Source organism: Coptis chinensis, chromosome 3 (genome assembly GCF_015680905.1).
Source record: "Coptis chinensis isolate HL-2020 chromosome 3, ASM1568090v1, whole genome shotgun sequence".
Lineage (NCBI taxonomy): Eukaryota > Viridiplantae > Streptophyta > Magnoliopsida > Ranunculales > Ranunculaceae > Coptis > Coptis chinensis.
Window position 1 is genome coordinate 100178274 of NC_141458.1, and position 14699 is coordinate 100192972.

A 14699-nucleotide genomic window follows, 5' to 3' on the forward strand; every position below is an offset into this window, starting at 1 on the left:
ATAGAGGGGCTGGAGTCACTCCGAAGGAAAAAATATCTCGGCAGTGGACTTTGAATGAACCAAATATGGTTAGGGCCAAGGGATGTGGGAAACATAGATTACAAAAGGGAAAAAGAAAAAGCAATAGTTTCTGCTAGGCGTTGTAATGGATGTGGACTTAGTGGACAATCACATGACAAAAGAAATTATCCTATGTTAACAGGTAATGTTCGATTATTTAATTCATGTGTTTTTCCCTTTTTTTTTTTGTTATACTGATATATACTGGTGGAAATTATAGGTTCAACGGATGGTGGTAACTCGGCAAATGACAAGTGAGAATGGAATTGGAGATGAAGTTGTTTTTTAAAGGAGCATGCGTGTCAGACTATACATGTGTTATGAAGTGTTAAAACTGAAGTTGTGAGAAATGGAGCTGGTAATAGTAGTGAAGTTAGAGAAATAAAGTTGGTTGGAGTGTAGGACCGTAGGGAGAAGTACAGTGAGAATTTGGGTTGGTATAAAGTGAGAGATTGCATGCTATGTTATTTTTCTACATACTATGAATTTCTTGTGAATGTTATTACTTTTAGTAGTAAAGAACTAATTCCAATGCATTTGTACATTGCTTTTGGTTTAGCCTATGTAATTAATTAATTTAGTCAACACTAGCAAAGAGAAAGAGGGAGAGAATATGAGTGAATCAGTATTCCGGAAGAAAAAGGTAACCACATGCTAAGAGAGAGAAACAAGTAGGAGTCTTTATTATGTTTTAGGAAATCTACTATCTATATACTAAAGCAGAAACCTTTAAAGGAAGATTTTCTCTCTCTTATGTGGCACTCTAATATGGGAGTTAGCCTTTTCTCTATCTTATGTGACACTTTAATATGAAAGATAGTATTTTCTAATAACCTATAATCTCACGTACATTGAACCTCTTTGGATAGTTTGAGTGTATTTCTAATTCGTATATATTTGATCAATTAAAAAAAAATTGCTAAAAAATAGGTGATTTGTAGAAAGTAATTTCCTATTACAAATCAAACACTTTTAGTGTCCCAATTATTATATATTTGATCAAATAAAAAAAAATTGGTAAAAAAATAGGTGATTTATAAAAACTAATTCCCTATTACAAATCATACAATTTTAGTGTCTATGATAAAGCACCGACTTATTTCGAATATATCCTTAATACGGCCTCAAAACATAGTTAAAAACAATTATACAAAATATAACATCACAAAATATATAATAGAAAATGAAAAAAAAAAAAAACGGCAAAGCAATAATGACAAATATTTTAAAATATATATAATACTGATTGAAACTAACGTAAAAAAACAATTAATGTGGAACCGAAAACTGGATGCAAATGCATCGAACTAATCTCAAATAATATTTAATGGGAAATCGGAAACTGGATGCAAATGCAAGCATTAAACTAATCTTAAAAAGTAATTAATAGAAAATCAGAATATGGATAGAATTGCATTAAACTAACCTCAAAGAATAATTAACGGAAAATTAAAACTTGGATGCAAATATATCAAACTAACATAAAAAATAATAATTGTCGGAAAATCAGAAACTGGATGCAAATGCATTGAGCTAACCCTCAAAGATTAAATTAACGGAAAATCAGAAACTGGATGCAACTGCATTGAACTAACCTCAAAGAAAAATTAATTATAAATTGGAAACATAATGCAAATGTGTGGAACTAATCTTAAAAAAATAATTAACAGGAAATCGGAAACCGGATGCAACTGTACTGAACTAATCTCAAAAAATAAACTGGATGCAAAACCTCAAGAAATAATTAACGGGAAATCGGAAACTGAATGCAAACTCATTGAACTAACCTCAAACAATAATTAACGGGAAATCGGAAACTAGATGAAAATACAACTTTATCAAATAATAAACGAGAAATCAGAAACTGGATGCAAATGCATTAAACTAATCTCACAGAATAATTAACTGGAAATCAGAAACTGGATGCAAATACATTGAACTGACCTCAAATAATATAACAATTAACAACAAGAAATTGGAAATTGGATGCAAATGTATTGAACTAACGAAAAGAATAATTAACAAGAAATCAGAAACTGGATGCAACTGCATTGAACTAATCTCAAAAAATAAATAACGGGAATTGGAAATTGGATGCAATTGCATTGAACTAACCTCAAAATATAAATAATGGAAATTCAGAAACTAAATGCAAATATATTGAACAAACCTCAAAACATAGTGGGTTATATGTTGTGGGAATGTCTCGATAAGTATAGTTTTGCATTTAAAATGGTATTTATCTTATCTCTTTCCATATGATTGGGAACTCCTTGCTATTCAAGTAGCTTCAATATATATGAAATTTGCCTTATTAGGCAACCTCACAAAACTTCAATCAAACTTCTATTATTAAACAACAAAATGAAGTTGAAGGGTTTTATCAATGGTGAGTTCTTTTTTTTTAATGGAGAGTGAGGTTTTCACGTTATAAAAAATTTGGTTGAATGATCAATATAATATTAATATATAATAGTTCTGCATATTTGCAAATAATTTTTAGAATAATTAATATAACAACACCCGTTCGTAGATAATCTTTGAAGATTCCACATAGTGAGTCATGCATAATTTAAATAATAATTAACGGGAAATCGGGAACTGGATAATCTTCGGTGATCCCACATAGTAAATTAAGCATAATTTACTTTTTATGTCATGTTTGTAAGGACACTACAGATGGATCATTAGAAGTTGGTATTATACACCACATTGGATAATTATAAGGAAATCGGAAACTGGATTCAAATACATAACTGAGCTCAAAGGGTAATTAACGGAAAATCGGAAACTTTATGCAAACTGCATTAAACTAACGACATAGAGTAACTAATGAGAAATTAGAAATTGGATGCAAATCCTTGAAAAATATTTAATGAAAAATCAGAAACGGTATGCAAATACATCAAAAAAACCTCAAATAATAATTAATGGGAAACATGAAACTGGATGCAAATGCATTGAACTTAACTCAAAAAATAATTAACATAAAATAAAAAACCGAATGCAACTGCATTGAACTAACCTCATAGAATAATTGGTGGGAAATCGGAAACTAAATGCAAATGCATTGAAATAACCTCAAAGAATAGTTAATGGAAAATCATAAACCGGATATAATTGTATCGAACTAACCTAAAAACATAAATAATCAAAAACTAGATGCAGATGTATTGAACTAACCTTAAAGAGTTATTAATGGGAAATCGGAAACTGGATCCAAATATAATGAACTAATCTCAAAGACTAATTAACGAAACATTAAAAAATGGATGAAACTGCACTGAGCTAACCTAAATGAATAATTAATGGGAAATTATAAATTTGATGTAACTGCACTGAACTAACCTAAATGAATAATTAATGGAAAATTATAAATTTGATGTAACTGTATTGAACTAACCTCAAAAAATAATTAACGGGAAATCGAAAACTTGATGCAAATGCATTGAACTAACCTCAAAGAGCAATTAACATAAAATCGGAAATTGGATCCAACTGCATTGAACTAACCTCAAAGAATAATTAACGAAAAACTAAAAACTGGATGCAACTGCATTAAACTAAAATAAGATATTAACTAACGGGAAATTAGAAATTGGATGCAAATATATTGAAATAACCTCAAAAAATAGTTAACTAGAAATCGGAAGTCAGATGTAACAGCATCGCACTGACCTCAAAGCATAAATGTCCACTTTTTCAGCCTTCTCACATGAGTAATTGCGAGTAATTAGAAACCCAAAACAAAAGTGAGTTTATAAAAATAGACTCTTATATGTATGCAAATTGTATAGAAATTGTAAACTATCGAACTAACCTAGAAAAACAATTAACGGGAAATCAGAAACTGGATGCAGATGTATTGAACTAACCTCAAAGAGTAATTAACGGGAGATTGGAATCTGGATGCAAATGCAATGAACTAATCTCAAAGACTAATTAACGAAACATCGAAAACTGGATGCAACTGTACTGAATTAACTTTAATGAATAAATAACGGGAAATCATAAAGTGGATGCAGTTGTACTGAACTAACCTCAAATAATAATTAACGGGAAATCGGAAACTTGATGAAACTGCATTGACTAATCTCAAAGAATAATTAATGAGAAATTGGAAACTGGATGCAACGTAATACATTAAACTAACCTTAAAGAATAATTAATGAAAAATCAGAAACTTTATGCAAATGCATTGAACTAATAACCCTAAAACATATTTGTATTATATGTAGGGGGAATAAATGTCTCGACAAATATAGTTTTGCATTTCAAGTAGTGTTTATTATAATTCTTTTATTGTGATTGGAAATGTCTTGCTATTCAAGTAGCTTCAATATTATCTTCGCCACATTAGGCATTCTCACAAAACTTCAATCAAACTTCTATTATTAAACCTAACAATAAAAAGAAGTCAATGAGTTTTATCAAGATTTGATGCTTCCATTTTATAGAGAGTGGTGCAAGAAATTTAAATGAGTAATTAATATAATTTTTATATCTCATAGCTATGCATAGTTGCTAATATTTTTTAGAATAATTTAATATAACGACACCCATTTGTAGGAGACGTTCATGTGATAAATCCTTTCAACTGGGAGTAGTTCTTTGAGGATATGGAAACAATCAATCTATTTTTGTGATTTGTACACATTAGTACGTAAGTCGAACGGTGATGATTTACTGCTAAATCACCATAAATCTAATAAAACTATTATACAAACTAAATCGAGTTTAAAATAATTTCATTTGAAAATTACAGATTAATATTCTAAACCACAAAGTGAAGAGGCTATCTCAATTTGATCCCTTAGTTTCCAAGTACTTATGCACTATAATCGTTGGTCATTAACGTATTTAGGTTTATTTTCAATAAAAATATATTTTTATTCGAAAATTTGTGTGAGACATTTTGTAAAGCCTTTTCAGCACACAAAATATTTAATAGGTCCCGGGCGTATGCCCAGGTCCAAAATCTAGTAATTACTGAAGAGATAATATACTAAAAGAGAGAGAATGTAGGAGTAGTTAATGATTAGAAGAGATAGAATTGGAAACCGAGAGAAAAGTGGGAGTGCTCACGTGAATTTTAATAGGTCCTGACTTTATTTTGTTAAAGGAGTCCAGATGAGAGCACTAATATATATAAGGAGGGATCCGTTTACCATGGTTTTTTATACTATGATTTATACCATGCCCATTTACAAGATGAGTTAAAAGCTAATATTTTGTGGATATGATCTACTAACTATTCTATTGAGGTATTTCCACTAATGGAAGAAGAGGAACCTGCAAAAGCGCCCTTTGTTCTTTCAAACAAAGAGAGGGAGTGACTCTGTATGAGACTGCAAGTATAAGCTCATAGCTCACCGAGTTAAGTTAAGTTAAAGGTAACTAGGAAAATTACAAACAATCGTATGAATTAGCTTTTATTGTTATTATTTGTCTACAAGTTTTATTGTTTGTTATACTATTATCTCGGGGTATTTATGAATTAATACATTGTTTTTACTTTATTCTCACATAATGGTTTTTCGCATATACAGTCCTTCTCTTAAAAAATAGCTACTTAAGTTAACTTTAAAATAAGTACGTAAGTAAAATTTTACCTACAAAATAAATTTAAAATTTTTTTTTTTTGTTGATATGATATACTCAATATTAAAATCATCTCTACAAAATATCAACTCATTTGGAAATCTCTAACATTGGCAAAAAATAATTACAAAAACTCAACATTTCTGGACCGTTAGATTTCTTTTTAAAGATGACAACAGTTTTTATCTATGTTAGAGGTTTCCAAATGAGCTGAAATTTTGGGAAGATAATTATTATGATGAATGCTTCATAACTACAAAAAAAAATAGGTTTGAATTCATTTTTTAGGTGAAGTTTTACGTACGTACTTATTTTACATTAAGTTAAGTAGCTACTTTTTAGAGAATTACTATATATATATATATATATATATATATATATATGGCCGGCTCCTAAAAAGGCCTTAAATAAGTACCAAATCTAAAACAGCTACAACTTCACCTACAAAATAATTTATAACTTAATATTTTATGCATATGATCTACTAAACATGTCATAAAGAACATCTCTACAAAAATTCAAATCGTTTGACAATTTTTAACATTGGCAAAAGATGATTGCAAAAACTAGACATTTCTAGACCTTTATATATATTTTCAAAAGTGGAAAACAATTTTATCTAAGTTAGAGGATATCAAACGAGTTGAATTTTTGTAGAGATGTTCTTTATGGTTAATAGATCATATGCACAAAAGATTAGGTTTTAAATCATTTTATAGGTGAAGTTGTGGATGTTTTAGATTTGATACTTATTTAAGGTCCTTTTAGAAACCGGGCTGTATATATATATATATATTATATTATTTTATTTTATTTTTGTAACAGTTTTCTAGATTGAATACGTGTGTAGCATCAGGTTTAAGGCTAGAATAGGGGTAAGGTATGAAGTTGTCTCGGTAGACTACCTGGGCAGTAGCATCAATGTTGAGCCACCATGTATGAACTTTGCTCAAAAAACAATGAAATTGAGGCACATGAGACTGTGATCTGGACCCCAAATCCGAATTGTAAAGACTGCCTAATGCCTATGCTGCTTTTGTGCCTCTATGAAAAAATTGATTGCACAGGATCTTGGGTCGCTTGATCGATCACTTCAAATTTGATTGGATTAGGGGGAATCATTCACTCCTTTTTATGGCTTATTAATTGGATCTTCAAGTAAGCAACGATTATAAGAATCTTAGGAACTGTTTTCTATTCCTTAAATTGGTCATCCATTATTAAAATTGATGAAGTGAAGTTGTATATATAAGCTTTTTGAGAATAAGTTGCAAAGAAGAAATAGTTAGGGACTAGGAAAAGAACAATTTGAACCTGCACCGAAAGGTATAAAAAGAAAAGGGACCTTATATTGCTTAATTGTACTTCTCATTTGTTTTATATCTTGCTTTTGAATCTTATATTGTTTTTACTTAGGTTTTCTCTATTGGATTGCTTTGTTAAATGGTTCGTAGTTGAAGTTTGAACTTTGAACACTTTTGATACTTCCATTGCTTATAGCCTTATATACACATTGTAAAGTGTTGCTTGGTTGTTTGCAGATTGATTAATTAAACATACCTAAAACCAAAATTTAGCACTATCAATACTAAGGTTGATGCTCTTTAGATCTGGAAAAGCATCTCTACTCATTGTATGAATTTTGTCCGTCCTACTTCATGCAATTTAGGGATGAAATTGGTTTTGGTTAATTGATTTTGTTTTATATATATTTTTGCATTTATACAAGTTATGCAAGCTTCATATAAGTTATGCCATCTCTAAAAATTTGATTTTTTTTTTGTCAACAATGGTATATCCAAGAAATAAAGTTTGGAATGCAGTGATTGTATGACATACATGCATGCAGCTTAAGATATACACAATGCAAGAGCTTATGCATGTTTTAATTGATGATGCCATTGACAAATCATCAGGACAAGAAGCCGCTCACAAAAGATATCGAGCTAGAGATGTGGAAGAGGCAGAACTTAATTAAAGCTGCCCAAGTGGCCTTAATATATAATAATAAAAAAAAATGGGTGTGCATGAGCTGAAAGTCAGAGGTGTTTAGGGTTACATGTTATGGATATATATGTACACACCACTCATTTAGGATTGGGTGAAGAAATGATATTTAATCAAAAGACCTTTACTAATATAAGAAGCAAGTGTTTAAATGCATCCATTGCATCCCTTGAGCCAATCATGGGAAATATAATCTATGAACATAGCAAATATATCTGAATAAGTCTTCTTGAAACCTTGAGCTACTTCCAGTGTTCCATATCTAAATCAAGTTTTTCAATATTCGAATTCATCCTTAATCTACTTTTAAGAGTTCAGGGGGTGTTGTGTGATAGCTTATAGTTACGACATGTGAATCTTCAGGAAAAGGAAGAAAATAGTATTGCAAAGCTACACAACAGACTGAGTCTCCTCAATGGGTAAATATTCCTTAAGATAAACATGCAATAGAGATACCACTAGCCTTGGACAGTTGGACGCGATGATTTAGGATAATTATTTAAGTTCCCAAAAGTTTAGGTGACAAATAAAATTCATTACTAACCCAGGCAATCAACCATTGAGACAGAAAAAATCCACCTATTACATAAAAGACACTACGGTGAGTAAAGTTAAAACCCCCATCAATTAGGAACCAACGTGAAAGTTTTCGAATAAATTAATTTAAGTCTGCCATACAACTCAATGCAATAATTATCTACAGTAAAAATACAATTTCAAAATCAACTAAAGAAGATACATTTAGCAAAAGTGTCATGTGTTAAACCATCAATTTTTTCAAACATTGCAAAAAAAATATTGACAGAAGCAAATCCTTCCTGCACACTCAAATCAATTATTCATAAAATAAATAAATAAATAAATAAAAACAAAAACAAAAAAAAAATAACTCTGTAAAAAGCAAACAAGGAAATTTGTAATACAATCAATGATGGGCAGATGCAGATGAGAGTATTATCAGTGAAATTTTTTTAAGAATAAAGTGTGAGTTTACACGTGTTATCTTTCTGTGGAATAAATCAAATCTTACCACGTGTTCATTATACAAACAAATGGGCTTATACATTAAGCACATCAAACAAAATTAAAAGCCTAAAAATTGACAGGCCCAAAAATAATAGATTTGAAAAAAAAAAACATGCCCGACTACATTGTACTGGTTTTAAAAACAATAAAAATTTTAAAACCAAAAACCCAAGCAATGGATTATACTTCAAAAATCAATACATGGATTATTAATTCAATTGGACTTTGGCCTATTGAACCATTAACAATCAATGTACATATATTAATTTTTCAAGTGGACTTTGGGGCCTTTTGGATTGTTAACTATCAATGTAGCAGGCCCGACCTGTAAGTATTTTTTAAAATTTTACCAAAAAAAATTAAATAAACTGTATTTTTAATTATCGTTATAAAATATATAATAGAAAGTAAATAAAAAACAATGTAGTTCACAGGCTAAAGACGCTAACAAGTGTCTAAATATATTTAATTAAACATATATACCTTTCATGCACATTTCTTCATGACAACAAGCTCATTCTGATCATGGGACAAAAGTCACTAATTGAATTAATTGGCGTGCAAACTAAAGTATTCTACCTCTAATGAATCGTGTGTTGTATACAAGTATTGTTTTTTTTTTCATTTTAGTTAAATAATATTGTAAGAAAAAAAAATAAAAAAAAAATGTGTTAATGATTATTTATTAATGAAATAATTAAAAATAACCTTTTATAAAAACAATATTAAAAAACGCTACCCATTCGTAGGACGGGTTCAAAAACTGGTTGAAGTTGAAAGTTAAGCACTAACCAGTGCCCAAGTTAACTTGCCCCTCTGGTTTATGGCTAGGGGTGGAACTTGTGTCGGGTTAGCCCAAGCCCGATGGACTAAAACCCGACTTTTGTTGGTCCTGGGCTAACATGTCATATCTGTGGTCTGGGCTTGGTTTTGTAAAATGAAAATCCGACTCGGTTTGGGTTGGGCTCAGGTTAGAATATCAAAAAACTGAAAAACCCGAACCCATGTGCATATATGTACGTATATTGTTCAAACATTCTATTTTTGTAAAAATAAGGTTGAGAATCTCTATTTTAGAGAGAATAATGTAATCAACAAGGTTAGTTTCCCTTTCAAACAATCAAATCTCTTTGATTTCATTAGAAGATTTCAATTTAAGTATTTTTTTTATCTTATAATTCCAAAAAAAACCCGAAAAGTTTTACCAATCTAACATAACCCGACCCAACCCGAATTGGTCAGGCTAGGGCTGAAAATTCAAGGACCGTCTAGGGTTTGGTTCCGGCTCGGGTTGAAACATTTGTAACTCAGATTGGGCTTGGGTTATACCTCAACCCGACCCAATCCTCCCGAGTTCCACCCCTATTTATGGCTTTAATCTACTTTAAAAGAAAAAACAAATGTCTAATAATAAAGTGATAAGAACGTTTGAGTGCCATCCAAACCAACTCGCATTTGAGATGATCCGTCGAGAAGTCGATGGAATTATAAGAAGGGTATCTACCTTTCTAGCTATTTCTAGTTTTCTTAGGGAACAGCAACAAAGTCCTGAAGAACAAGTCAAAATCCACTGCTGCAAGATTAATCAGTACAACATTATTTAGCCCTCAGTGCCCCGATAAGATAATTAGTTGTGTACCCCTCTCTTTCATGGGAGAGATTGCAAGTTCGAATCTCACAAAATATTCGTTGGGATTTCTTTCTCGTATATAATTATATGATAGGCCTTTAGACTAAGTAAGTTTTTGGGCTAGAGATAGAGTGCTGCAATGATGGGTGGCCCGAAGAATGAAAACAAGTTTTTTTTATGGACAAGGTGGAGGGCGGTTGGGCCTATTCAAATGGAATTTCTTCCTTGTGTAATTATGTGATAGGCTTTTGGGCTAAATAAGTTTTTGGGCTAGAGACAGGGTGTTGCTACGATGGATGGACCGAGGAGCGAAAACAAGTCTTTATGGACAAAGTGGAGACGGTTGGGGTCTACTCAAAATAGCACATCGCCTAGTCTCTGGACTAAATTCCCTTCGGGGTTGATGAATGTAACTGGTGTGGGTATGTCTTAACCCTCTAAATATTTCAAAAAAAAAAACAGCAGAGGCTTTCAAGTACAATGCTTGCAACAAATTCATTTCACAAAGTAACAAACCAACCCAAGTACCATCCCTAAACATAGCTGCATGCTTCATTCGCATCACTCCATCAATTGAGAAATTACATCCCAAATACCAAATACCAAATTTTCAAAATCGTCTAGACTAACTTAACCCAAAACAGAGGGCAACAGATGCCCAACCATAAACAGAAAGTACAAACAAAATTCTACAAAAAATGCAGTCAATGCATCATAGTCATGGTCAATGGATGAACTCAAGTGGCAAAAGTTCAACTTGTTAGCTTGAAAACGTTATCTCAGTCAAGTCATATACGGTTAGACCAATCTGACAGAAATCTAATATAGGCAACCAAATTATGCAACATTAACGTCAACTCAGATATATGGAAATGTTGTGCGGTGAATTACGTACAAGACAATTCACCAATTAAAGGCAACATTGAGATAAAATAACAAGGATGACAAGGTTTAACATAACACGTACTGAGAAATTAAAAAACTGGGAAGTATATAATTCACCAATAAAATCCCATACAAAACTTGCATTGTGTCCCAAAATACTACTCTGAAGTCTGAACTAACTGGAAAAATAAACATAACCACAACAAATCAATCCTCTTCCTCAGCCTCATTTTCAGCAATGTTGAAGTACCTCAACTCATACACATTTCGCTCTTTGTTTGAAGCAATGACTCGAAGCCAATCCCTCACATTATGCTTCTTCAGGTACTTCTTTGTCAAGTACTTCAAGTACCTGGAGATAAGACGAGCCATAACATAATATCAGAATTGGAAACATCAAAGACTTGAACTGGTTAAATGGAAAGATAAGCTTCTACAGTAACATCTAAGGTTAACCAGAGAAATGAGTATCTCAGCTAGGTCAGGTTAAAATAAAATAAGAAACAAACAAGACAGATTTTTGCAGTATTTTTTAAACTGGCCTACAGACTATATGCTCTTGTTAAGAGTTGAAACACATATTATCAAGAAAATTATTAGAGTAGTAGGCATCGGTCTGTGATCAGAAGAAAAATATGACATGGTGACTACGTATGAATAACAAAGGCATGTGGCCATGTAGGGACCTCCTATGCAACCCTACCATGCCACAACCTCTACACACGATAAGGTTGATACAACATTAATTGATATATTAGATTATCGGCTCATGTATTGTCAAAAACAAAAAGTTTCATATTAAAACATCAAATAGCATTAAGCCTATAATAGCACTGACACAATTCTACCGAAGTATCCATTTTAACAATATGCACAAAAAAACCATTTCACACACACTAAAGTTCCTATTTGACTTGGTTACAACATGAAAAATTATCAGGTGACAGGCCCCATCTGAGGTTGCCTGTAGGTCATCACAGCCACGTATATCATGCTTCATGCTATAACTTGACATACAGGGTCTACAGAGAATCATAGATGATACTTCTTAAAACACACCACCATGAAGCATAAACTTGTCATAAAAACATACTCACCATGAAGCAGTCAGTTTACCATAGTTCTCAATGTAAAGTTATATGTTAAAAAATTGTACCAAGAAACATTAGTGTTACTAGTAGGAAAATATGATTTGATTTGCCAATAAGTTGAAGTGAAAAAAACAAATTATGAATCTTTAGACCATGAATAGCCATGAACTCCAGTTAATTATTCAAGCAGCTAGTTAGTATAATTGAGATAATGAGGTTATATAATTACCCAAAATAACTGCAAACCTATATAATTCCCAACCACAGTACTTTGTTTAATTCCTTACAGCTTAATTCATTTATGACTGCATCATTAAACAAGTAATATTTTATAAACCACATTATCCACAAATTAAGAAATCAGACTCAAAACCATATAGTACTCCCTGGAAACCGATTTTTCTGTAATTCAAATGATAAACACACATGTATAACATAAAATCAACTGAAAAAGCTCACAGGAATAAACAACGGGTAGTGATTGAAAACATGTTTTTTTAAACTCTTATCAATGATGAAAGTACACAAAATCGACTAACAAGTTTTCCCATCTATCATTTCAGTAGTTTGACAATCAAAAGCTCCATTCCCTAAGAGTCCAGCTTAGGTTCGTGATAGCAAAGTGAAATCATTTTGATAAATAAGTAATTTTGTATATAGCCTTTCACAAATACTTCCAACTACATTATGTCCTATAAATAGTTCAACAATTAGCCAATGCTGCACATTTTGATAAATAAGTAATTTTGTATATGTCAATCCACATACAGATTGACTTGTTATTTATAAATATTGCATTATTAACTTGTAATAAGCATGACTGATGTGAGGGTAAGCCTCACAACACACTTATTCAAATTTGCTAAGCATTATGGGCATAATGACATCACATTTTCGCCACCAAAAAAAAATCCCAACTACATGTATAGCCACAATGAGACCTAAGCCCACCAACAACAATAGTCATTGAAAACGTGAATCATTAAACCATATCAACATTTTATAAACCACATAATCCACCAAACGAGAAACCAGTCTCAAAACCACATACAATAACATATATGTTGTCCAAACGGGTCCCAATAGAGCATTTTATACACAGTTCAAAACACAAATGCACTGACACATTAAATCATAAACACATCTAAACACTAACAATGGCTTTTCACACAAGAACAGAACAAAATCTAACGAACTTAACTAAACCAAACAAGGGGTAACATTCAAAACTAATTTTCAACTTCACTCACTGATGAATCTACACAAAATCGAACAAGTATTTCCCATTAATCATTTATTACATACTTTTAGCATTTATCATGATATGAGCTAGCTAACATGACAACAAATGAGTACATATATAACGTAAATCTGGCATAAACTCATATGAATGAACAAACACAAAACAAAGAGAGAACATTTATATATACCTCTTGGAAAAGGCGTTATCAGAAGTGACAGAGATCTTGTTTTTGTCCCTAGTAATAGTAATAGAGTCACCAAGAGCACCAGCTTTGCCACCAACTTTGATCCTTTCTTGCAAAAACTTCTCCAGAGAAGCAATATCCATGATCTTATCTTCAACTGGTTTAGCACAGTCAATAGTAAAGGTTGCTCCCTTCTTCTTTCCCTTTGGAACAGCTGTTTTGGTCTTGATACTCATTTTTCTCTGTTGAGCGGCTACCTCTTTTTTCTTTACTGTGTTTTGTGAAATGAAGAAACCCTATTCAACTGTTGTCAACAAATTCTGTTTTTATACCGGGTTGGGATTAGGGTTGTGGTCGAATTGGGCCTGGATCTTGGACTCGGTGTAATGTGTAAGTGAGCGCGATGAGGCACCACTAAACGAGCCCAATACCAGTTTAGGTTGTTTAGCCTGAAAAATATATGGAAGTGGGATTTTGTGCATCTATCGATCTATCTATCTATCACTCTTCTCTATTTAATAATATTATTTAAAAATATAAATTAGAAGCCTTTTGCGCATTTACAGTTTTTATATACTTATTGCGCATTAACTCTATTTATTGTCATAATCGTCTATCTATAAGTATTTTCAGACTTTTTAAAGAGAGTGAGTTTGGATTATTTGCTCTCTTTAGTAAGACTATCTATGTCGGACTTTTGGTAATGAATCCCATTTGAAATTCCATCTTTATATATATATTTTTAAGAGACGTCTGCCATTAGAAGAAAGTCACGATACAATTGGAATTTGTGCTAGCTATAATTAGTACCCCATGGGTGTACAATTCAAACAATTAGGGGTGCCACTTTTTTCCGAAAACCAAATATTTTCGAATTCCGATATGATATTTTTTCAGATTTGGCAATGATATTTGTGTTTCGATATCCAAAATTCCGACATCCAATTTTTCCGAAAAATAATTGGATCAGTA

At 31.7% G+C, this 14699-nt stretch overlaps 1 protein-coding gene across 1 annotated transcript; it reads right to left on the bottom strand.

Annotated features, from left to right (window-relative positions):
* Positions 1-11226: 11226 nt before the first annotated feature.
* Positions 11227-14043, bottom strand: LOC147512122 (large ribosomal subunit protein eL22z-like). The gene is made up of 2 exons (XM_086595066.1): positions 13731-14043; positions 11227-11561 (listed from the first exon to the last, which is right to left on the bottom strand). Exons 1-2 carry the CDS (start codon positions 13961-13963, stop codon positions 11417-11419), a joined length of 378 nt encoding a protein of 125 aa, XP_086451192.1. The 5' UTR covers positions 13964-14043; the 3' UTR covers positions 11227-11416.
* Between the last annotated feature and the right edge of the window lie 656 nt (positions 14044-14699).